This window comes from Corvus hawaiiensis, chromosome 10 (assembly GCF_020740725.1).
Source record: "Corvus hawaiiensis isolate bCorHaw1 chromosome 10, bCorHaw1.pri.cur, whole genome shotgun sequence".
Taxonomy (NCBI): Eukaryota; Metazoa; Chordata; class Aves; order Passeriformes; family Corvidae; genus Corvus; species Corvus hawaiiensis.
Genome location: NC_063222.1, coordinates 11,177,442 through 11,201,099, shown reverse-complemented (window position 1 = coordinate 11,201,099; position 23,658 = coordinate 11,177,442). Strand labels below are relative to the sequence as shown.

The 23,658-nt window shown below is 41.1% G+C and overlaps 1 protein-coding gene across 3 annotated transcripts; it reads left to right on the top strand.

Moving 5' to 3' along the window:
* On the top strand, window positions 1-23,658 carry WDFY1 (WD repeat and FYVE domain containing 1). 3 transcript variants are annotated; one of them, XM_048314153.1, is made up of 12 exons: window positions 1-197; window positions 6,241-6,308; window positions 7,039-7,112; window positions 8,291-8,345; window positions 9,662-9,812; window positions 12,471-12,583; window positions 14,924-15,050; window positions 16,609-16,714; window positions 18,026-18,127; window positions 18,874-19,004; window positions 19,987-20,095; window positions 20,813-23,658. In XM_048314153.1, exons 1-12 carry the CDS (start codon window positions 61-63, stop codon window positions 20,870-20,872), a joined length of 1,233 nt encoding a protein of 410 aa, XP_048170110.1. In that variant the 5' UTR covers window positions 1-60; the 3' UTR covers window positions 20,873-23,658. The 3 variants fall into 3 exon arrangements, with proteins under 3 accessions (XP_048170110.1, XP_048170114.1, XP_048170113.1); XM_048314157.1 differs by lacking the exon at window positions 1-197 and adding an exon at window positions 874-896; XM_048314156.1 differs by lacking the exon at window positions 1-197 and adding an exon at window positions 5,034-5,074.

The window sequence follows — 23,658 nt, the reverse complement described above, 5'->3', positions numbered from 1 at the left end:
CCGCTACTCGGGACACCTCGGCGCGGCGGGGCGGCGCCGCTACACGCAGCGTTACGGGCCATGGCTGCCGAGATTCACTCGCGGCCGCAGAGCCGCCGGCCCGTCCTGCTCAGCAAGGTCGAGGGCCACCAGGACGCCGTGAGTGCCGCGCTCCTCATCCCCAAAGAGGACGGCGTCATCACGGCCGGCGAGGACAGGTGACCCAGCGCCCGTTCCCCGCCGGGCAGGGCCGGGCCGCGGGGCTGGGGCTGGGGCGGGAGCCGGGGCAGCGGGGGCTGTTGAGGGAAATCCGTGTGTGCGTTGTCCCTTTGCCGGGAGGCGCCAGGGACTCCGTGCCTGCAGCCGTAAGGAAATCCGCGGAGCCGCGGTTCCGGGGGGAGGAAGATGCCATCAGCTGTGAGGGAGGACTGGCTCGGCCCGCCCGTGCGGGACGCGGGGCTGACACTTTCCCACCGGCGGGGAGAAGCTGCTGTGCTCCATGGGCGCTGTCCCGCGGAGCAGCTGGGAAAGCACAGCTTGTATTATGTGTAAATGGGTTTTGCAGAGGTTATGAGCAGAACAAGGAGTGAGGGAATATGTTTCCCTCGGCCTTCCGCTCTGCTGGCTGAAACACTTGCAGTGTGTTATACTGCTTCCCCTGCCCGTCGGGAGAGCTGGAGCTTCCCGAGCTGCTCCAGTCGGAACGAGCCCATTCTGATGGCTCGGTGTGCAGGTCTCAAACCTGCTTCCCTCTGGCTGAAGCCGCTCAGGGAGTGAGGTGGCAGACTTGAGGTGAGAGCGGGTGATGAGCTGCTGAGCACGGTGCTTTCTGCTTCGAAAGGAACGTGTCTTCAGAGTCTGATCCCGATCCTCGTCACTGGCTCGCATAGCATGTGAAACGTCTGCCACAAGAGCTGGTAATGTCATTAAGCAGTTACTCAGATGAAAGGAAAGTGGAAATGAGGAAGCAGATAGCACAGAGGGTTGTGGCCAGGAGAGTGCTGAGGGGTCTGCAGTGTATAGCGAGAGATGGAATTTCACCCATGCTATGTGGAAAGTGACTCTTAAATGTGAAGAGGGGTAGGAGACGCTTCTTAAGAAACTGGGGCATGGTTTGGAAGGAGGATGGTAAAAGTATGAAAGTGCATTCTTTGAGGTGTATCTTGATGCAGGGATAATTTTACTATTATACTATAAAACTTTTAATATTAAATTTGCATGAATTTTTGTTTGAAAAGCTTGACCTTGTGAGAAACAGGAGGGTATGAGTGCTGAACTGGGTGTTACCTGAACTGGGTTTTCTGGCATTTATTTTTAGGTCAAAAAATGCAAACAGATCAGCTGTCTAGTTGGTTCGTATCATCCCTTCCCATGGAGATGGCTTCGTGCAGTACATGTTGGACAATAGCTTTTGGATGGGACTGGGCAGCTTCCTTTTTGTTCCACACTTAGGTGTGATTGTTTGTGCTTGTGTTCAGTTTGCTTTGGTGGGCTTCCTGAAGGAGAGAAGAGGAAATAGTAAATTTCAAGAGTCCATATCAGAGCTTACCCTGCACAGAGTTTCATGGTACAGGCTTGCAGAGGCTTGCCTGTGGCAGACAGTGCCAGCTTTTAAACTCAAGGTCTAATGCCAAAGGTTAAACAGTCTGCATGCTTAGACTGCTGATAAGAGGCAAGGATGGAGCTGCATCTTTATCTGGGCAAGTTTCGATGTCAGATACAGACCTGTGCAAGGAGTACAGAGGCCACTGCCCACCTTTGGTGTGTGTAATTTCCAAGTGAGTCTGTGGACTTGTGGCTGAATTTGTGTCACCTGCCTTACTGTGAGAAATTACTTTAATCTTTAAACTTTCAGAAACCGTTGCACTGTATTACCTCTAATCTGGGATACCTCCTACAGTACATCAAAGCTTTCACCTGCAGTTTAACATGTTGTCAAACAGTGCTCCCCTGTTTGTTCACTACAAGTGGGGTGTAGGTGTTAATACTGTGTAGCTGATTATGCTACTGGCAGCTAAGTACAGAGTAGAGTACAAGGAGCAAAAGAGCTGCTGTGTGCACTAAGAGCAGAGCTAAAGTATTTTTTATTACATCTTAATGCAGCTAAGGCTGTCAAGTATTTCATAATAACCAGTCAAAGGAATGTGTTTACAAGTTGGGTAGTGAGGAAAACATTGGTGCAAAAACATTCTTTGAGAATGTTGTAGATTATTCTCTTGTTAGAACTACTTGTTGTAGTTCTATTTTAAATTATATTTCCTAGAATGAAAAGTAATGGTTTTATTTTTTCAGAGGATACAAAAAATTTCATAGTAGATCTGTGAATGCCAACAAAATTCTAGGATTTTCTTTTAGAGTTTTCAAGATGAAGAACGAAGCAAGAGTACCTGCAGGAGACAAAGAGTTAATTTTCCCAATTGGATTTTTCAGCAGGACACTTGCCATCTGTGAAGCTTTCTCAGAACTTATCTAGAAAGGATGATTAACTCTGTGTTCCTGTTGGCATCTTGTCTGACCCTGGCTCGAGGACAATGTTGGGAATTGTTGCAGTGTGTCCCTCAGCAGACAAATAGCTACGCCAAGATGAGTGTTTCCCAGCTGCAGTTGGGAGTGCTGAGGGATGATAAGCTGTATACAAGACCCTAAATGCAAGATGAAAGTAATGTATTTACTACAGGCTAACAGGAGCTCTGGAATCACTGGCACATTTCAGTGCTGGTGTTTGGTGACCATCAGTAGCTGCTTAAAGTACAGTATTAGCTTTTGTTGGTTTTTGCTTATGAAACTTAAATATTGGTCAAAACATGTTTTAGTTTTAGCAGAAATTTGATAAAAACTATCAGCTGTGTCCTTGAGCTTCCATTGTACTGTGATTAAACCAGATTCCTAATGCTGTTTTGGGAACAAGGTCATTAACAGTATAAATATGTTTTATTTAGTTTAACTACCAGAAAGAGACAGTGTTCTGTTCTTGCTAGGAAAACAACTGTCGGTGATTGATTTTGGGTAGGAAAGCAGTTGGTGGTGGTTTGAAGGAGTTAGGAAGATGCACTGCTGGGAACAGGGCTGGTGTAGCTGTGTAGTAACCTGCAGCAATGCTGGTATTGTAACAGATTGGGATTTGCCTGCTGGTCTTTCATCACTTCTCCGTCCCTGAAACCTGTGTTGTTGGCTTTCAGAGGGCAGCTTTGTAGCAGGAGCACAAATACTGTTGGAACACAGCATTGTCTCTGCTCTCAAACCCCAATTTTTTTCTCCAGCTCTCTTGGGTGCTTACTCACTCTGTAAATGAAACAGTGATTGAGAACAATAAAAACTCTTAGAAATTGGTAAGGCCATGGTCAGTGTTGCTTGAAGATGGCTTTTGAGTGTATTTCTTTATGCAAAAACCCCTTTGAATTGCTCTTCTATAAATGTGCATGCTGCCCAGCTGAAAGCAGCTTCTGGCTCAATACTGAATGTTAAGGAAGTTTGGAGGTAATTTTTAATCTTTTTTTAAAAAGTTTTGCTTCCTCCTGCCACTCTCAGAGATCCGAGTCTAAAATTTTAAAAGTCTGTATCTATCTCTAGGTGCTCCTTAAAGAGTTTTAGCATTTTTATATTCTTACTGAGACTGCTGTCAAACAACCCTGTGTCTTTCTAGACCCTTAGGAGGGAATGCTTAAGGAGAAGTGAGCAGTAGCCAGCTCTTCTCAGGTACTGAGCACAGGATTCTCCATTAAATAAACACCAAGTTTTGAGGAAAGTGCTAAAGACTCTAGGACAGTTGAGTGGTAGATGGAGATTGTGGGAGCAGCATTACTGGAGGACTTCTCTAGTTCTTTAGGAACTAGTATTTCACGAATTAGTTTGTCCTAACATAAGGAGATGCATCACAAAAACAGGTCTGTAGGAGAGAGAATCAAGGAGAAGTGGCACTTTGGCACAGATCACTTGCTGACTACTGTGAAACGATCTCTTCAAATTTTGCTCAGTCAGAGCTTTATATAATTAGATATAAAGCTGTCTGACAGCTTATCTTTGCAAACATGAGGTGAGCGGAGTCTAAATCTTACTTAAACCAAAATAAGAAGCTTTCAGAAGTTAATTTTGCTAACTCTTGCAGCTATTTGCTTAGGCTCTTGACTTCACTGAGGAACTGTATTGTTGATAATTAATGCAGAAATTATACTCCCATTAAATAATTTCTTTAAAAAACCAAATCTTTGCTTCCTTTAGTTTAGTATAATTAACCACAATACTGAGAGGAAGCTAAGTCTGCTTTTGAAAAATCAGCAATGCATGGTCTTGATCATCATGATAACTTGTTATCATGTAATTTTTTTAAATAAAAAATAATTACATGACTTTGGCTTGAAGTGAAAGAGTCAAATAAGTGAGGGTGGAAGGTACCATCTGAGATGTTCAGAACAGTTTGAATATGATGGATCTGCTTTAAAAAGCAAGTTAAAAAGCTGATAGAAGTCCATAGGTGCTAACCTGTGCTATTAGTGGCATTGGCATCATCAGAATGACTTAGAAACATTGTTTTCCCCATATTCCGTGTTACCAAGAAATAGCAACTGCTCTTCTGAAGTGTTGACTTATTGGCATAAGGCAGGCCTGATTATTGTAAAGGGGAAGTGATACCTTTTAAGAGACAGGCTTAATGTAAAATATTTAGTGGACTACACTAATGTACACATGCCCCTAAACTGGTGAAAAAGTAACTTGATTTAAAAGCTGAAAATCATTGTTTTGGGGCAGTGTATGCTTAGCTGTAGTGATTTCAAGTTTTCTAAAAGTAGTACATTAAGGGTGGGCATTGTCTGCTTTATTTTGGATGGTCTGTTAAAGAAAAGCCCTTAAATGGATTGCAAAATTAGAATGCTACTGTTGTATCTTCAAAAGTAAAAGTTCTGAAAAGTTCTAGTTCTGGTGCAAGACACCAGTCCCCTCCTGTGCTCTTTTAGCTAAACTCCTTACTGTCGATCTTACACGATTAGCAAATCAGTCTCCTAGTATTTTTCTAGAAAATTCTGAACACCAGAACTTCTATTAGCTAACAGTAAATAGAACAGCACATCTCAATGAAGCCTCTTGACAGTGTTTCCAGGTACGTATATTTACAGATCATTTAGGAATGAGGAAGTTGGATTTAAACAGTAACAAAAAGGCAAACAATTGTTTGGAGAGGAAATTTCAAGAGGACTTAAATAAACCTTAATACTGTCTACATGTGTGCTCTTAATTTCTTGATGTAGAATCCCTTCAATGTGTCTGTTGTAGCAATGTTTTTAATTGACAGTAGTTTTCCACTTCCTTACTGATACTCTTATATCCCTCCTCCCAGGATTTGACAGTCATCAGAGTAGTATAATGCTAAATGTTCTCAAGACCATTTATCCCTTCCTTCCAAGAGATTATTCTGGAAGGTCACAAACTAAAGCCATTTTTATAAAGAATCTTAACATGCTGTCCAACTTACCTTGTCAGCTTTTCAGTTTCCATTTGAGTGGCTCATCAATCCTAATCATATTTAGGGCAGAGAAGCAGTGGAAACTAACAGCAATTAATGTTGCTTGCCCTTTGCATTCCTGCATGAGGGATTAGAGGCATGGCTTAGAGGAAATAATACTGAGTTAGATATGTTGTCCTCTATGGATTCTTAATATTTGGGGATGGAGATGTCAGTAATGTGCTGGTCTAGAGGATGAGGTGCTTCTGTTATTAATATTCAGTATCTGGCTTGCTGAAGGGTGAGTTACACAGAGATGCTGTTAAAATTAAAAAGTTTGGACTTCCATAATGAAATTATTTGCAATTCTTTTTTTTTAAATGAAATGTATCAGACACATAACCTGCTATAAACAAGCAAGCTATAAACAAACTGTGGTTTGCTCTTCCAAAGACAGAACATTTCTGCAATTTGAATTTGACTTATATCAGCCAGAGCCAAGAAGGAAGTAAAGGGATGCAATTTGTAGCAGTTTCTGAAGTTAGCTGAAATAGTATTTCCATTTCATACTTACTGAAACTCATTGTATAAATAGTTTTGAAGAAAACTTCTCCAAATCCAAGGGTGACTATTCTTAGTGCTAATATTCTTGTTATGTTAGAGTAGTATTTGAGTACTGTTATTTCTGGTATGTCATTCCACTATTATATTTGAGTAGCACAAAAACTTAGGAGAATGGAGCTGATACATAAGTAATGAAGTGGTTCAGATGCAAGGGCTGGTGCACTTACAGCTGGCTTCTCCCTGCTCTTCCCATTACACAGAACAATCCGAGTATGGCTGAAGAGAGACAGTGGGCAATACTGGCCCAGCATCTATCACACTATGGCATGTAAGTACAATATAGAGATGGTAAGTGGTGGCCAGGCATAGTGTGGGTTTTGTACCTGTGCTGTGTGTGGGAATACCTCCTTCTCATTTCCTCAAGGGCTGGATTCCCTCAATGATCTTGATTTTGGGAGCTTTGCAGCATCTAGCTCAGACTTTGATTTGAAACTAGCTGCATAGTGGGTGAGATCTGTGGCAGTGTTCTGTCAGAACCACATCCTTTACCAGGTAAATCATTGTGGATCTGCAGCAGGAGGTGCCTCAAATGATGGCAAATAATTTGTCTGCCAATTAAGTGAGCTTTTCTAATCACTAAGTGAAAGTTCAGACATAAGAATACTCTCTGCTTTCCAAGGTGTGCATTTTTATCTTTCAGGGCTCCCTTTGAGATAATTGTAGTGAGCTCAAGTTCTTAAGTGTAACCAGCTGTTACTGTTAGCTCACCTTTCAGCCTGTGTAAAATTCCTCTTGCTGAGCTGTGCCTTGTGGCAGGAAATCGTGTTTGCATATGGTTCCTGTTGGTATATCTGAGTTACAGTAGTCATGTTCCTGTCCTCAGCTTCATATGTGGGAATTGAACTGTCTTTCCAAGGGATGTTAGCTATGCAGACTAGTTTCTATCATGTTACTTGAACAGCTTTTGTCCTGAGTGAAAGAATTTACTTTTATTAAAGTCATGTGTATCCTAATACCTCCATTTAAGTAACTGTAATGTACTTGCTTTTTTTTTACAGCACCATGTTCTGCCATGGCTTATCATCATGACAGCAGACGGATATTTGTTGGCCAGGATAATGGAGCTGTCATGGTAAGTTGTTGTGACTTTTCTTCCAAATGTAGGTTAGAATTGCTCTGATTGTCCATGTGTTGCTGGCAGCTGATAGTCTGTTTTCTTTCCATTCATTTTGGAATGCAGCTACTGCTAAATGGCTGAGCTTCTTGGCAGTTCAGCTGAGATGTACATGAGAGGACTGCAAAGCAAAGGTTCTTCTGACTAGGTGTGAGCCAGGTAGCCTCAAGAAGCCCTTGAGCCATTAGTGCAGCAGTGGGCCCAAACAGTTATGCTTTGCCAAGGAGTTGTTTTGAGGGGAGTACAGTAAGCTGGGCAGAGTGCCATGGTGGTGCTCTGACAGGGGTGGCGAACTGCAGTTGGTTTGCTCCTGGCCAGGAGTATGGATCTGTCTGTATCCTGCTGTGCACACATCTCTGGATTTGCTTGCTGCAGATCTTTTTATGATGTAGAAATTTCAACACTAGCTCTGAAGTTATAAGAGGCAGGGTTCATCTCTTTTCTTGCTGGGAATTCTTTCTTCTCTCTTTCTATACTCTTGCTGTAATTGCTGTCCCTGTCTTGGAGAGCATACACTTGGCAGAAGAGAAATTAGGTTTTATTCTTCCCCCCTTGGTAAAGGAGAGGAATCCTATGACTCTCAGATGCTTTAATGGTTTCCTTTCTCTGTGAAGATAAGGTCAAAATAATAAGGAGCCAGGGTACATGAGTGTCATAGCCATATTCTACAGATAACTGCTATGAATAGCCTACAAAGAACTGCATAGAATTCTAGTGATAACTACTGGAAATTTTAAGTTGAGACTTCGAAAATTTCATTAAGTCTAATGGATCACATAGAAAACACTCTCACATAAACCTGTCCATTGTGAAGTCGCAAACATGCAAATCCTAAATACTACAAGATAGTTTTGTTTGCTCCTGCTGGGGACAGATGAGATCTTATCTCTTCCTATAATCTCCCTTCAGCAAACTCAATTCTGAAAGAATGTTCCCTGTTGAAAATTCAGTCACTTAAAACTTTAATTTACAGTTGGTATTTCAGTGTGCTTTGCTCCAGCCTCAGAAGGTGCTTGTTTTTTGTGAGATATACTGCTGCTATGCAAATATTGGTCTGTGAGGTTGCTGCTCTTTTTTGGGTATCAATGTTGCTTGTGCCACTGTGGTATCTTCTAACAATTTCACTTTGCTTTTAGGAGTTTCATATTTCTGAGGACTTTAATAAGATGAACTTTGTGAAGACCTATCCAGGTAAACTGTTAACCACTATCTACACTAACATTTGTGTGAAGGAAAGGCATCTAAAATGCTTGGGAAACTGGACACAGTCACAGATTAATCAAGACCAGATATGCTTTAACTCTGACTGACCTTATAGTTGTCGCTTAGTTGGGGATAACTGCTGAGTCTAAGTTGTAGTCATTATCATTAAGTTCACTACATCATTAGCCTGCAAGTTTAATGAGCCAGAACTAGTGAGCTCAGATTTTGCTCTTCAGCTGAAGTAGTGCTGTGTGAGTGTTGGTGTAAGAGCTTTCTAAAGGTGCATTTTGGTGTTTGCAATTTCTGTCCTTACTTTTTGTAATCAATGGACTTGGTTGCTTCTAGCTCAAGGTAAGAGTCCTTCCTTTCTCTGTCATCTTAGGAGAGCAACAGGGATGAAAAAGAGCTTATTTTTCCATTATGTGGGAAACAGGGATTGTGGGATTATTCTAATATTTACAGAGATGCTAATTTCAGCATTTGTCTACACATCCTTTAAAGAAATACAAAACTCAATTGTTGGTTAAAATTGGAATATTAATGTGAAAGGCCTGAAGGAAGCCCTTAAAGACTGCAGATTATGTAGCAAAACAAAGTGCAGTTTGTCTTGTGACTCCCTGACACCGATAGAAGCAATGTTCTTGCTTGGGAGAAAAAGACCTTGTTCTTAAAGCAACAAAACCTCCCTTTATCCTGAGGGAGATGATTACAATTCAGTCAAGGGAGGTACTTGCATCTTGAGGGGCAGGGGAGGCTTCTTTCTAAAGGACGTGTAACTTCTTGCTTAGGGGCAGCATTCTCAACAAAGCTGGGCAGGATTTGGTTGCTGTCACAGGAAGCAGTTTGAATGCCATGGACTAGATAGCCCTTCAGGTGCTTAAACGTATGAATGTGAGCGTAGCTCTCTGGGGTTAGGAAAAGATGCATTTAGTAAAGCAATTCAAGTTTTTAGATGTGTTGCATTACTCCCCAGAAGTCCTGGGCTAACTAGAGGAAGTTGAGGGTTTGTGTATTCCTTAACCTTGGGTGTCTGGGCTGAACTCAGCTTCTCTCTCTTTGCGAGAAAGGCTTACATCAGCTGACTGATGGATTTGGTTCACTTGAGCTATTCAGAAGGCAAATCCTAAACAGAGCTATGGGAACCTTTTCATTCAGCCTAGATGCAAGTATAATATAATGGTAAAAGATCTCCCTGGGGCATTGCCTAGATATCATCTTCAACCTCTGTCTGTCTGAATTAGAATGGAAGTACACAGCACTTGGATTTTTGGGGAAAAAGTGCCAGAATCTTTTTCTTATTGCAGCTCACCAGAATCGAGTGTCTGCTATTACTTTCTGCCTGGCATCAGAGTGGCTTATCAGCACAGGTCATGACAAGTGTATCAGCTGGATGTGCACCAGGAGTGGGAGCATGCTGGGGAGACATTACTTCACCTCTTGGGCTTCATGTCTACAGTATCCTTTGAAAAATGATTGCTACCCTGAAGCTGGAAGAGTACTTTGTTCCTTTACCTCAATTTGTTCCCAACTTTTCATGTATAAAAACTAGAGTGACATCTCTTGCAAGTCTGCTAACCCTTATTCTCGTTATTTTAATACCTTTATTTCTATTAGTGGTTATTAGATAGCAGAAGAGACCTTGTGCTGCAGAAATCCCAATCTGTACTAGTTGCTAATTTTGAGGTGTTTGTCCATAGCATGTTGTGGCAGTGACTGTATCTATAGCCTGGCCTGTAGACTTCCTGGGCAAGTCACTTTGTTCAACAGATGTCAGTGTGCATTTGAGTCCTTCTAGAGCATAAAACATCATGAAAACCCTTTGAACTGCTTTAATTTTTCTATTTTTGCTCAAGTTAATCTTTTCTATCTTTAAGCTACAAGGGTACATTGAAACATTATTCACCACCAGTAGTAATTTGTTTGTGTGCAATTTGCTTTCTGCAAGCTGCATTTAACTGCAGCATTTTCAGCTTAGGCACTCTGGTTGTCTATTCAGCTGTAAGTACTTCAGGGCATTCTTTACCCTATGTAAAAGACTTACAAAGCCAGTAACTTGAAAGGTAGTTCACTTATCAAAGCTTTTGAAAGCAAGTTAAATACTTGAAATTCTAAAACTTTTTTTTAGCACTTGTTAATGGTGGCAATTTAGATGTGGCTGGACGGTAATTGAAGGTGTACTGGTTGCTGTATGAGGTTTAATGGCAGTAATGTTTTAGAAATACAAGATTCAAAAGCTCAAACAAGTCAACTACATCGCTTGAAAACATGAAGAGCTCTCCAGAGTGGCTGTACACCTGTGTCCTGGTAAGAAGCTGGGAGGAAAGCTCAGTTGCCAGCTGCATGTCTGGCCTTCTGAGGTCTCCCATCTGTGCAGACCCTGCCTTACTGACTGAAGAATTGTCAGGTTTGTACTGTTGTACTGCTGCTCTTTTTTAGAGTCCAGGGGAGTTGCGTCCCATAAGACATTCCATGTGCAGCTCACCTCAGCTGAGTGCAGCACAGAATAGGTTAAAGCTGGTGTGTGTGTTGGAGACCAGCTCACAGCACAGTCTGGTGAACAGTCTGAGCCTCACTGAATTTAGTGGGTTCTATAGCTAATGCTATTGCAAATAATGGCACAGTTTATTATTAAAATGGAGAAAAGAATATGACCTTTTATATCAATATAAAAATAAATTTCCACTGAAGAACATGACATTTGAAAATCCATTGTAATTGATCGGCCTTTGGACTTGTGTTTGGAAGAACCAGCCTGCACTAGGTGCTTGGCCTCCCTATCAGGAGGTCCATTAGAAGTTGTTTCTTAATGATCCTATGTGTAAGCTTCTAAAAAACACATCAGAGTGCCTATTCTTTACTGAATTAGTGGGGATAAGGCAAGTCTGAACTTCCAAGATGAAGAAAGGATCACATATTCAGGGACTTAGAGGACTTGTTGAAAGCAAATTGTTTATCTCAAGATCCTGAAGGCTTAAGAGATTTCGGAATGTCATCAGATGGCAAAGGCTCTACATTTTCACTTAGGCTGGTGCGCTTTTTGGTAGGCTGTCTTTTTAAAGTTAGCGTTTTCTGTTGGATACCAGAGACTACTTTTCTAGCTGCTGCTTTTGTTTTTATGTGGTTCCAGGAGGACACCTAAGTTTATACACAGCTCTTGGGTTTTGTGGTGTCAGCTGCATGGGTCTTTCATAGCTCTTGCTTATATTCTGAATAGCAGAAGTTTTCTAAAAGCAGCAAATTATCTAGTTCCATTGGCTTGCTATGCTTTGGTTTCTGGAGTTCATAGTTACATCGTGGCAAAATTTGACTACCAGAACTGTTACGAGGTGTAATGCTTTTGCCCAATGTGCCACCCTGTTAATGGATCTTATGTTAGAATGTGGTGTGGCTTTTGTCTCAGTGTTAACTGAGAGAATCCTTTCTGAAATACAGTTCAGTTTTCAATACCACACTCAAGGACCTGCACTGGTAAACTGGGAAGTCCAGAGAACAGGACAAGAAATGAGACGGTCTTACCTTGGCAGTAGCTAGAACACTGTGCATGTACTTCCACTGTAAGGTGAACTTGCTGTGGAGGGACAGCATCCTTGTGTCTTGGTTTTCCTCTCCTGGGGATATCAACTGCTAACATGCTAGAAAACTAAGGGTTTATTGGAGGAGATAGTAGGTAAGACTGAATGCCATCCAGTGTCCAGTGAGGTGCTCGTAATGGTTGTAGAGAGCTCTGCACTGCAACAGGTAGCCTGATGAGTTTTGGCATCTTGTAGACGAGCATGAGCATTTTCTGTGAGTATCTGCTAGAAATGGCCTAAAGCTACTTGGCTTGCCTTAAACTAGGGCATGGATTATCTCCTGGCTTCCTCTACTGGCTTTCTAAAACTCTCATCACTTAATTTCTATACAGTTTTACTTGCACATGTAGGGAAGAGTGATGGGAAGGAAGGAATCAAAAAGGTTTATTACACCCTCTAACCACTTTAGAATTAATTATGTAAATATTTATCTGGCATATTAAAATGTTCTTTTCCAATTTTTTTAGACGCTATAGCTGACTGTTTCACTCATATAAAATACTCTTTGATCAAATGAAGCTTCTCCTTGACTGGTGTTCAGATATGATCATGAAACTCAGCATGCATTTGTTGGTGATTATTCTGGACAGATCACTCTTCTGAAGCTTGAGCAGAATACCTGCTCAGTTATCACAACTCTCAAAGGGCATGAAGGTAAAGTAACTCCTTGTCCTAAATCCACTTGTCCCAGATACGGTCCCTCTTTGTAAGCTGGGGTGAGATGGTCAGTTGCATATCTGCCTCTTAAGAGTAGATATTGGATGAAAAACCAGTTCAGGGTAGTGGTTATCATAAGCTGTTCAAAGCTGTACATGACTTCCTGTTAAAGAACAAACACATTCTTGCTGAGGGGAAATCTTAGCCTTATAAATACCTACAGGTATTTTTATTATAGATGAAAAATAAAGGTAAACATATGCATTCAGTTAAACACAAGTTACCCACTAGATGGCCACCTTTAAAAGCTTTAGTCTCTTTAACATTGGAGAAGCTGCCTAGTCTAAGGCATATGTCTCATCCTGTATAGTACAGCTGAAGTCCTTATATCAAATGACGAATCAGGTGGTCCATAACATGATATGGAGCCACCATCTGCTGTAATGAGTAAGGGAAGAAGCAAATCACAGAATAATGGGTAACTTAATAGCATGCTGAGAAAAATAAACAAGACAATGTCTTTTCCCATGTGGTCACTTTCAAATCAGCTGACAGTTTGCATGTGGGTAGGGATGGAACTACTGGGTCATGAGTCTCTGACCCACTGGAAAAGGCTGCTTTGTATAACAGCTGTAAGTATAGAGTAGGCTTTGTTAAAGCTGCGTAGACTCCTGATCTACAGATGACTGTAAAATGATACAGCTGGTTTTGAATGCAGGAGGCAAGTTGAGATTTTCAAGTGATAAATGTCTCTTCTGCTTTCAAGGGGAATTTCAGATTGTTTCAGTTTAGAGCAAAATCATTCTCTTGGCCCTAGAGACTCCTTTGCCTCTCTATACTTTTGCACTGGTCTGTGTTCAAATGCAGTTTCCTTGGTAAATGTTACTGTTAGTCTAAAAGCAGTATGTCTGTGTGGCACTTTCTTATAGTGTGTGTTCTATCTCTTGAGTTGTGATGGGCTTCCAAGCACCAACTTCAGCAGTGCTGTCTACACAGCCGCCAACTTCGGCTCATATATTTCCATATGGGGACTGTGATCCTTAAAACAAGAATTGAGCTAGCATAAAAGAGGATTTCAGGGGCAGAAGCAGGTTTTTCTTCAACTGGTATGATCCTAGTTATTTCATCTTTTTTCCTTTTTTTTTTTAAAGCAAATCAGATTATGTGTAACCTTTTTTCTTCCATAGTATTTCTGTAATATTCTCAAGATACAGAAACTCTAAACTTAAATGGCATCTAGTTCTTTTTTGAGTGCAGCTGTGTTTGACAGACTTCAAAAGTCTGATTTCATCTTGTTTGCTTTCTAGCTCTTGGTAAATGTGACTTCATAAACAAGCAGTGTTTGCTTTGCAGTTTAAATGGTTTCAGAGTTTGTTCTCAGCTTCCAGAATTCACCATATATAACAGCCTGCTCTGTGTAATGCTGAGATAATACTCAAAGTTAGTGCCTTTTTGGTGCACATGCTATTCCCAAATGGGTCAATCTGAAAATAGTGTAGCCTTAAAGGAGGCAAAAAAACCGTCTTGCTCCAGAGCACTGGAAAGGACTGATTTGGGTTCTAATTATCATTCATCATCTCAGTTTCAGACTAACAAGGCTTTTGATGACAACTGAGCAATGGAAGGATTCTTTAAAGTTAAGGATCTCTGCAAGGGAACAAAATGTCCAAACTTCACACCTATAGGTGGCATGAGTAACAAAATTACTCCTTTAGTCTCCTGGCTACATTACCATGCATATGGGTTTAGTATAAGGCTGCTACTGTTAGATGACTCATTTCTTTCTATCCACTAATTCACAGGTGCACTGGGCCTTCTGAAATCTAGTTTTGTAATTTAGTGAGTAGTGGCAGATTTGCTAACAGCAGTGAAACTGTCCCTTCGTTTCTTAGTCCAGCTATTTTAAGGTTGTAAATGGTTATGTGACAGTGGCTTTACCTGAGAGCACTGTGAGCTGTCCTGCAACCACTGACCAAGCATCTCATTGTGTTGTAGATAATGGTTTCTGCTTGGCAAGTGTTAGTACTTCCATCTTCCAAAGCTCACATAGCAGCCTGGTAACTCTTAAAATCACCTACCTAAATACAAGGGGCAGAACTCAGACTTTCTGGCTTATGCTATATCTGTCTTCTTAGGGACATTCTGTTCTACTGTCCAGTACTCCTTGCCTCTCTGTCAGGACTGTACCTTGCTGTTGGGTGCTTCCTTTGCCTTAAGGCTTTCAATATGTTACTGGAGTAAGGCAGTACCTCAGGTTTCACTTTAATGCTCCAGGAGGGCATGACTGTGTTGGGGAGCCAGTCCCTTAACATCTAACTGCAGAATGTTCTTTCCTAGGGAGTATTACTTCCCTGTGGTGGGATCCTGTTCAACGGCTGCTCTTCTCAGGTGCCTCTGACCACAGCATTATCATGTGGGATATTGGTGGAAGGAAGGGGCGAACGCTGCTGCTCCAGGGACATCAGTATGTAATGGAGTCTTATTTTTCATACATGTCCTGTAATGAACACACAGTCCCAGGAACACTAAATAGTGTGGCAAGATATTTCAGTCATTTTGAATAATGGAGAAAGTTACTCTTTTCAGAACCCTGAGGACTTTGAGGGGGAAGAAGGATAATCAGTACTAGGAAAGCCTTACTGATGAATCTTTTTTCTTGTTCATGTTTAATATATTCTTATTACCATGGTTTAGAAGTAACACAGAAGTAGTTTAGAGAAAGAGGTGGATAAAACCCCTAAATCATCTGGTTTGGCCTTTATGTAAAAATTGCATGTGTCTGTATTGTAAATACTGCACTGAGTTACCTGTGAGAGGAGGGCTAAAACCTTTATGTATAAACATGTTCATGTACCCATATAAAATAAGCTTCAATATGTTCCTGTTCTCTCTTTCTGTCAGCAAGGTGATAAACTGGCTAAATTACAGGGATAGTCTCTCAACTTCAGAAAGTATTATGTCTCCCCTCTTCTGCAGTTGAGGTAGTTGCCTGTATTAATCAACTCTTAATTTTTAGAGACACAATGCTAGCTGCCATTTTTAAATGTAGGGCTCTAATTCAGTCTGATGGGCAGTTCACCACTGAAGATATATTCTACTTAGAAATGCAGTGGTAGTAGAGATATTTTTTATGTTTAAAGATATTTGTATAGTGTATTCTCCTCTTGTCTAATTCCATAGATGCCTCCATCCACCTTTGATCAAGACTGATAGCCTTAGCCCTAGAACTCTTGTTAAATCTTGAGGATTTAGTTTTATGGCTAAAGAATTAATAATAGAGGCCTAGTTAACAAAAAAAACCTGAAGTTAGTGACTGGAGGACTTTATACTGCTATTACTGCTGCCTCATATGTCCCGGTGAAGACTTGTAACAGTTTCTCTTCGTGCTGAATGGGAAAGTAAGTTCTTCTGAGAAGCAGAATGACTTTAAATTCAATTTAGATGTTGCAAAGCAGTGTGATACTATTCAGATTCTTTGTTTACTTTCTTAGGGTAGACTTTTGTTTTGCCATGACTTTCTTTAGGATTAAATTGTTTTACTGGTGAATCTATACTTTGCTTGGCAGCTACAGACTGACTTACTGTGATTTGTTAGCAACAGTGGAACCTGCTTCTTAGCTGCATCTTCAAACAAATATTTCTCTTTATTTTTCCACTTGTCTCTGTTTTGGTAAGTGGCTCTCCTTGCCAATGCAGAAGAGTATTTGCACACACACTCTGAGCCAGCTGACACTCAGTTCACCGTCAGGGCTTACTGCCAGCAAATGTTGACATGGAACTGTACCTCTGGTATTCTGGTCAGGCCTGTAAGAACACTCTCAGCAACATCCTGATGCTAGGGTAGCGCTCAGGTGACAGCATCTGTTCACTCATCCTCAGAGCTCTACTTAGTGGACTTAGCAAACTGGAAATCAGTTTTGGGCTTCCTCACTAGCTTTATTTACAAGGATAAATCAGGGTTTGCTGGGAAACCAAGCTTTGTTTAAATACCTGTGGGTAAATAGTGTGTGCTTTGTTCACAGTGACAAGGTGCAGGCTATCTGCTACATCCAGCTGACACGGCAGCTGGTGTCTTGTTCAGCTGATGGGGGAATTGCTGTTTGGAACATGGATATCAGCCGAGAAGAGGTAAGTTCATGTCCTAGGTCAAAGATTTTTTTTTTTTTTCCTTTTTCAGAGACTAATGTTACTTTCCTTAGCCAGTTCTGCAGGCTGCTTTCCTCATGTTCTCTGACACTTTAAGGCTGGATGATATTATTGAAACCTGTTCTGTTCTAGTGGCTGTCCATGCTGCATTGTTGTAAATGGGTTCCCAGGACAGGAAAAGTGCGAGACATCTTGGGACTGCTTAGAGTTTTTTCTCAAAGAGACAACAGGTTCACTGGAATGGCTGTGGCCTTTGCTGCTGGAACAATCTAAAGCAGTCACACTCTTGCAGTAAAGAAACTAGTGGACTATGCTTCAATAGTCTTGAAATAAGTTCTCAACTTGTGGCAAAGCAGGTAAAGAAGTGAGAGGCAGGTTTTGAGATGCAGTTCAGAAGGCAGAGGTTCAGTCCCCAGGCAACATTTTTTTTAAAAGATCACAGTACACAGCAATTGACCCAGCTATACACTTTTTTCCTGCATCAGTTCATATCCATGGTGGTGCAACTCAGAATGCTCTTGTTTTCTTACTGTCAGCAGTGTAAGTGAATTGAAAAGAAAAAATGCTTCGTTGTTCCAGCTTTCCTCCTGTCAAGTCTAAGGGAGACTTCCTCATGAGATGTATAAAGTTGTATAGAATATACATGTTCAAATTCAAGTCTGTGTACTAAAAATATCGTGTCTCGTTTACAGCTGAAATGTGCAAAGGCTCTATTTTCATTTGGCCTAGTCCATTTATGGCAGGAAAAGTGTGTGGGTGGGCAAAGGGTTGCTTAACGAAGATGTGGGCAGGATGGAAAATGCAGATGAGTTCCTAATTATTTCAACTGCAATCCCATGAAAGTAGAAAAGATAGTTACTCACAGAATTTATTTCTGAACACCTCCTTTCTTAGAGGGGATTACTGCCTCATAGTTTCTACAATTTGGACTACACTGGTCCTTAAAAGCCATCCAGGCAAACCAGAGCAGCAGTCTTTGAATGCCTGCAGCAGGTTTAGTAACTTAGATGTTTGAATGAGTTTTCTTATTAAGGCAGTAACATAACATGTTACTGTAGGCTTAAAAAGTGTAGGAGGTGTGTAGGTAACTAATAACTGTATTCTGGGGTTTGGGGTTTTTGTGTTGAACTTACTATGTACTATGTTCTAGGCAATTTACTGTTGAAATGTCCAGAACTGAGCCAGGGCATCTTTCCAAGTAGAATTTTACTTTGGGTTCTTAAAATAAACTTCCTTGATTGTTGTATGAGGGGAAAACAATTCTGATTGCTTGCATCTCCTGCTCTTTTGTAGGCTCCTCAATGGCTAGAAAGTGATTCCTGTCAGAAGTGTGAACAACCTTTCTTCTGGAATATAAAGCAAATGTGGGACACAAAGACGATAGGGTTGAGACAGGTGAGATGCCTGGTTTCAGTCAGCATTTGAGCAAAATGCAAACAGAAAACCACTAAGGCTGGTAGATCTTTTCAACTCTTGGTATTTTTGCTGCTTTGAAGTGAGGGTATATTGAGAAGTTACAGCTTCTAGGCACTGCTAAGACATTTCCAAATTCTATGAAAGTGTTGCATCAAACTTCTGTCACAGGTTGAAGCAGGCTGGGCTAGGAGTGCTCTTTTGGATTTCTCTGAATGTTTCCATGCTTTGGAACCATGGGCAGCTAATCCTCAAGTGTTGTGTAAAATGGCAAACAGTGCCCCATAACTGAGCATATTGATGCTCACTCCAGGGAAGCAGTAATGGCCCTGTTCTTACTGTACCAGAATGTGAAAGCTTTCCAGGTAGTTTTCTTTAAGAAGGGACTGGACAGGCACCAAGACATTCATCTGTTTCTGGCTTCCTTAGACTGTTTTTAACTGGGGTGCTTGTTCAACCCTCTTTTTCCCCTTCTCCCAGAAGGAGCTTGCTGGAGAAGATGATGTATGCAGAGAATATGGAGATAAATCCATTAATGACCCAAACAGCTGTTCAGAACTTCAGAGACGGTCTTTGGTTGAAGTAACAGAGCATTTCCTAACAGGTTGCTTTCTAACAGGTCGCAAAACAGAAGTTTTGTTGTATTGTTGTTTGGTGGACCCTTGGTACGGTGCTCAAGTGACATAGTATAGTGACTTACTTGTTTGTTTTCTTCTTGCTCCATGAAGCATCATTGTAGAAAATGTGGACAAGCAGTGTGTGGCAAGTGCAGTACCAAACGGTCGAGTTACCCAATCATGGGATTTGAGTTCCAGGTCCGTGTCTGTGATTCTTGTTTTGAGTCAATCAAGGATGAAGAGTGAGTATTAAGGAGTAATAAACTGTAGTAACACTGCTGGTGTGCAGATACCCTTGGGCTTGCTCCACATCCACACACAATGCTACAAAACACACTGAGCTGACTCTCTGCTAATAGGCCTTGGGGACTGAAAGCACTCTGATGGCAGAGATCCCCCATCTGGCTCTGCAAGTGCATTTGGATCAGATGTGGAATTACAACTTTTTATCCTTTTTAGTTGTTCTTTTCCAAGAGCCCAGATCTAAACTTGAAATATATTTGTCTCAACATTTCAGTTTAGTTAAAAGCTATTGATTGCACTTAACATTGCTAAGTGGGTGCCAGACAATGCATTTCAGCTGCCAGAATGTATATGCATTAGTTCATGTACACTTTCTAAAAACTATTTCTTTGGGAATATTCTTCAGAGCTCAACATGATTTTCCCCATGCAAGCAACTGGGGTTAAACATCATTTGCTGTCTCATTAAACTTGTCTTAGAAATGAAGGACCCCCTTTTCTCTGGATATGAACAGAGTAATCAGATGTGAAAATGTGGGGGGGGCTTGGGGTTTTTTATTGTGTTGTTGGGTTTTTCATTGTTGAGGCCTTTTGTTTGCTTGGGGTTGGGTTTTCTTGAAAAGTGAGATGTGGTGCCCTAGTTGGTTTCTGCAGCCAGCAGGGGAAAAATGTAGCTGAGCTTGGCTTTGTTAACCAGGAGCAGAAGTATTTGCTAATGCAGTGTCCCACTTCTGCTCCAGTATTATTAACAGTCAGGCTGCAGAAGGCCAGGAAATGTCACACCTGTGTAACTCCACAAGCAGTGCCTTAGCATGACTTACTAATTTAATTCTGTCCCCTTTAATACGGCACTGCAGCTCTTGGAATTGATCTATTAGTACTTGAGCAACTTAATTTTCTTTTAAGTTTGTTTTGCACTACTGTAATGATGCCATGGAGCTTCATCTCATGGCTGGCTTTCATTTCAATTGTTCTTGTGCAGCCGTACTTCCTTGGCAACCTTTCATGAAGGAAAACACAACATTTCACACATGTCCATGGACATCTCCAGAGGGCTAATGGTGACTTGTGGGAGCGACCGGATTGTGAAGGTATTCCTGCATATTTTTCTGTATTTCTTAGAGATATTTAATAGAGAATTCATCTTTGTAAATTTTTTTTCTTTCTGACAACTACTGCTACAAGCTATCTATTGTGGGAAGAAGGAATTGTATTTGCTAGGCTGTTCTTCAGCAGCTGCGTGAGGAAATGACTTGTAACTCCACTGTATGGAGTGCAGCTGTTGGATCTGTTACTGTTGTGTCTCTGAACAAACACAGCAGGCATGGGCAGCAGGAGAATCTGCCATCTGCCTTAAAGACACAGACCTGAGGAAATGTACAGGTTCCTTTGCTCTGAGCTCCATGGCTAGGAGCATGGCCACTGAAAGCCCTGGTTGTGAGACAATGACACGGAGCTCAGACTGATACGGAATCTTGCTGTGCTTGAGCTCTACATTCACCATGCATGCCAGAGCTGAGACTGTGCCAGCCTGTCCTTGTGTTGCTGTAAGCATGTTTGTGACAAACTGCATAGCACTTCTTAAAACAGACCTCTACAGAAGTGCAAGAAGACTCTTGAACCCCAAATTTAGCTTTTGGTTTGTAAGGCTGGTATAACTCTTTATGAAATTTTCCTCAAGCATAAGTTAAAAAGGAATTGTTACCTTGTGTCCAGGGATGTCTTTATGTTTGCTTTTATGCCTCTTGCAGAAAGACTTGTGAGTCTGACACTAAAGCTGTGCAATTCTCCACGATATTCTCTTCCAGATCTGGGACATGACACCAGTAGTTGGTTGCAGCCTTGCCACTGGCTTCTCTTCCCGCTGATCTCCTCCGTGGCAAGTTTATGCACCTTATGTACAGCAATATGCACCGAATGAATGGAATCCTCCTCAAGAATATTACTGCAAACACTGGTTGCTTGATTCTCCTCCTGCTGCTGTTCCAGGATGGACAGTCACCCTTGTAGAGCACAGCTTTTCTGTTGGGCTCCCCGGGAATCTCCGTGGTGCTGAAGTGCGGTTCCGCAGCCTCTCAGACTGACATCAATGGTTTATCTGCAATATGACACCTGGATGAAGGACCTGTTGTCTCTCAGTTTACATATGTAGTGTTAACAATGTGCTATCTCTGCTGATATGTCTTGTACAGATACCTTGTAGCTAAAGCATTACCAGAGTAAAATGAGTGTAGTAAATTCAATTAGTGCAAATAGTAAAATAACTTATTCTCTCTTCCAAAAAGCAGTTCTGTTGAAATGGTTTTGAGCAGTCACTGTCTAAATTGCCTCAAAAAGGTGTGTTGGTTATTCCTATGAAAGGAGGAGATAGTTCAAAGTGGAAGGTAGCTTCTTTCAAATGAGATAGTAAGAGAACCTTTGATCACACAAGATCCTTTGTTGGCTTTCTTGTAGTGTTTGTCTTCAAGTTCAGTCGTTAGTGAAATCACTTTTGTGGAACAGCTGTTCTGTGTAGGTAGCTGGTGAGTCTGCAAACAATCCTGGGTTTTTTATGTAGTGTTTTAGCATAGCTGATAAACTTCTGTAGTTACGAAAATGTGCAGCCCACCTGCTCTAAAGACTGGCCACAGGTATGAGCCATGTACTTGGACAACTATAATGTTGTTGGAATGGGAACCTAAGCAAATCTGCCTTGTTACAAGTAACAGTTGAGAAAAAATGGCCAGTTAAATTATAGAGATTTTCTTCTGTGGAAAGGCTCATGTTCTTTAATGTTAGGGAACCTGTCTGCTAAAGTACAGCATAAATTCAAATACTGTCTTGATGTTGCTTAAAACAGATAAATACTGAGCAATAATTACTGAGGTACAGAAGAGTTGCTTTCTTCCCTGCACCTAGGTCTGTTAATCCTGAGATATCTATATTGATCCTTTCCTGTTTCAAAGCTGAGAAGTATGAAGAAGAGCTGGGAGGCTTTTATGACTGTGCAGTTGGCACATAAAGGAAATAACTAGTGAGAGATACTGTCAGTAAACTGGTTTGTCAGTTGAGTGAATCTCCCACATCTGAATGCTGTAAAGAGAATTTATTTTGTAACTTTGGAAGCTAAGGTGATATGTCACAGAGTTTAAGCTTGGAGCTGTTCAGATTTATCTGAAAACAGATGCAATGTGTGTGAGGACAAAAAAGGGTAGGTCAGCTGGCCTGGAATAGGTGGTGTTACACAATTATCAAAGGTAATACACTCTTTCTGGCAGAAGAGTTGAGGGTTAGACTGTCTTTACTTACAGCAACAATCAAGTGGTGCTATGAGTGTTAGTGAATTCAAGTCCTAGGTGTGTAATTTGACACTAATAATCTGCACTGGACCATGCTGTAGGCTGAAATAGATTAAGATCATTAATACATCATGATTCATTGCATTTTAAGCCAAAAATCTGGTAGTCTCCAAAGGGCATTAGAATCCAGAATATGATAGTTAGTGTTACTTTGTCTGCTTTTCCATGGGCCTTCTCTGGATGTTTTGTGAAGTCTTTTAATTTGCAAGCCTTATTGGGCCACTGAAGAATAAACAAATCCGTCTCTCGTGAGGATCCCAGAACTTGTCTTGCCTTCAATCCAGGATTTAGCACTTGTCACACTGATTTGATTCAACTCTGGCTACATGCTGTATAGCTTAGGTTTTTTGGGAAGGCATATTTCTAAGCCATTGAGAGAAAATCAGCTTGCACCGGAAAAGCAGTTGCAGCTTTATGCTCTGAAGGCCTTCACTGTTCTAAACTAGGAAGGAAAGTGTTGCAGGGGTCAATAAGCTCTGATAATGCTCTTCATTCACTTTCAGACTTCTTCCTATCTGGTTCTGGAAGAGAACAGAAGCCTTCCTCCTTGCAGCATGTAAGGCAGAACTGTTTAATATCCCACTGTAATAGGTTAGGAGGATCTAGGGTGTGAGTTAAGCTTGGAGATTGATGTAGATGTGCAATGAGTACCATATTTTTCAACCCAGACATTCTGAATCCTATTCCTATGATGCTGAGGTGTAACTCCTTTGCAATTAGCACTCCAGAACTCAGCATTTTTAGTTCTGATTACTCAATATACCCCTGCTCAGCACACAGCTCCCCCCTCCCTTCCCTGTGAATACTTCCTCTGCTTCTTTACATTATGTTTTTGCCACTAGATAATATATTCTCTACTGCCTAAGGAATCTATTTTCTATAATTGATATACTTAAAGATAGTGTCGGTTCAGATATAATGACAAATATGGCCACTAAATCATTAGTCTTTTAAGTATACTCTTGCTGTTGAATGAGTAATGCTTACAAACCACTAAAGAGAGAGTAGTTTTGTTTATAAACAACTATTTTGAAGGCACATGCTCTCTCATGAAACTGAACATACTTCAACTATGTCAGCTCAAGTGTGCAGTTACTGAGAAGCCTTGATTTAAAGCATTACAGGTCTCACTTGTGTAACCTCTTCCATTGGGGCAGGGAAGGGGAGCAAAGGGTACTAATATGTGCTAATTCTTTCCTAGTTGTAGTTCTGTACCCTGCATAGTTAAGACAACCTAGAAAAATCTGTCCTTCTCTCCTTCTTGTCTGTTTTTTAAACTTTGATTACATGTACAATAAAATATTTCTTGATATTCA

Bases quoted from the DNA above. Each gene is read 5' to 3' on its own strand.
- WDFY1 (XM_048314153.1), top strand. From the start codon at position 61: ATGGCTGCCGAGATTCACTCGCGGCCGCAGAGCCGCCGGCCCGTCCTG. The intron at 7,113-8,290 runs GTAAGTTGTTGT...CTTTGCTTTTAG, and splicing joins AGGATAATGGAGCTGTCATG to GAGTTTCATATTTCTGAGGA. The intron at 19,005-19,986 runs GTGAGTATTAAG...GTTCTTGTGCAG, and splicing joins GAGTCAATCAAGGATGAAGA to CCGTACTTCCTTGGCAACCT.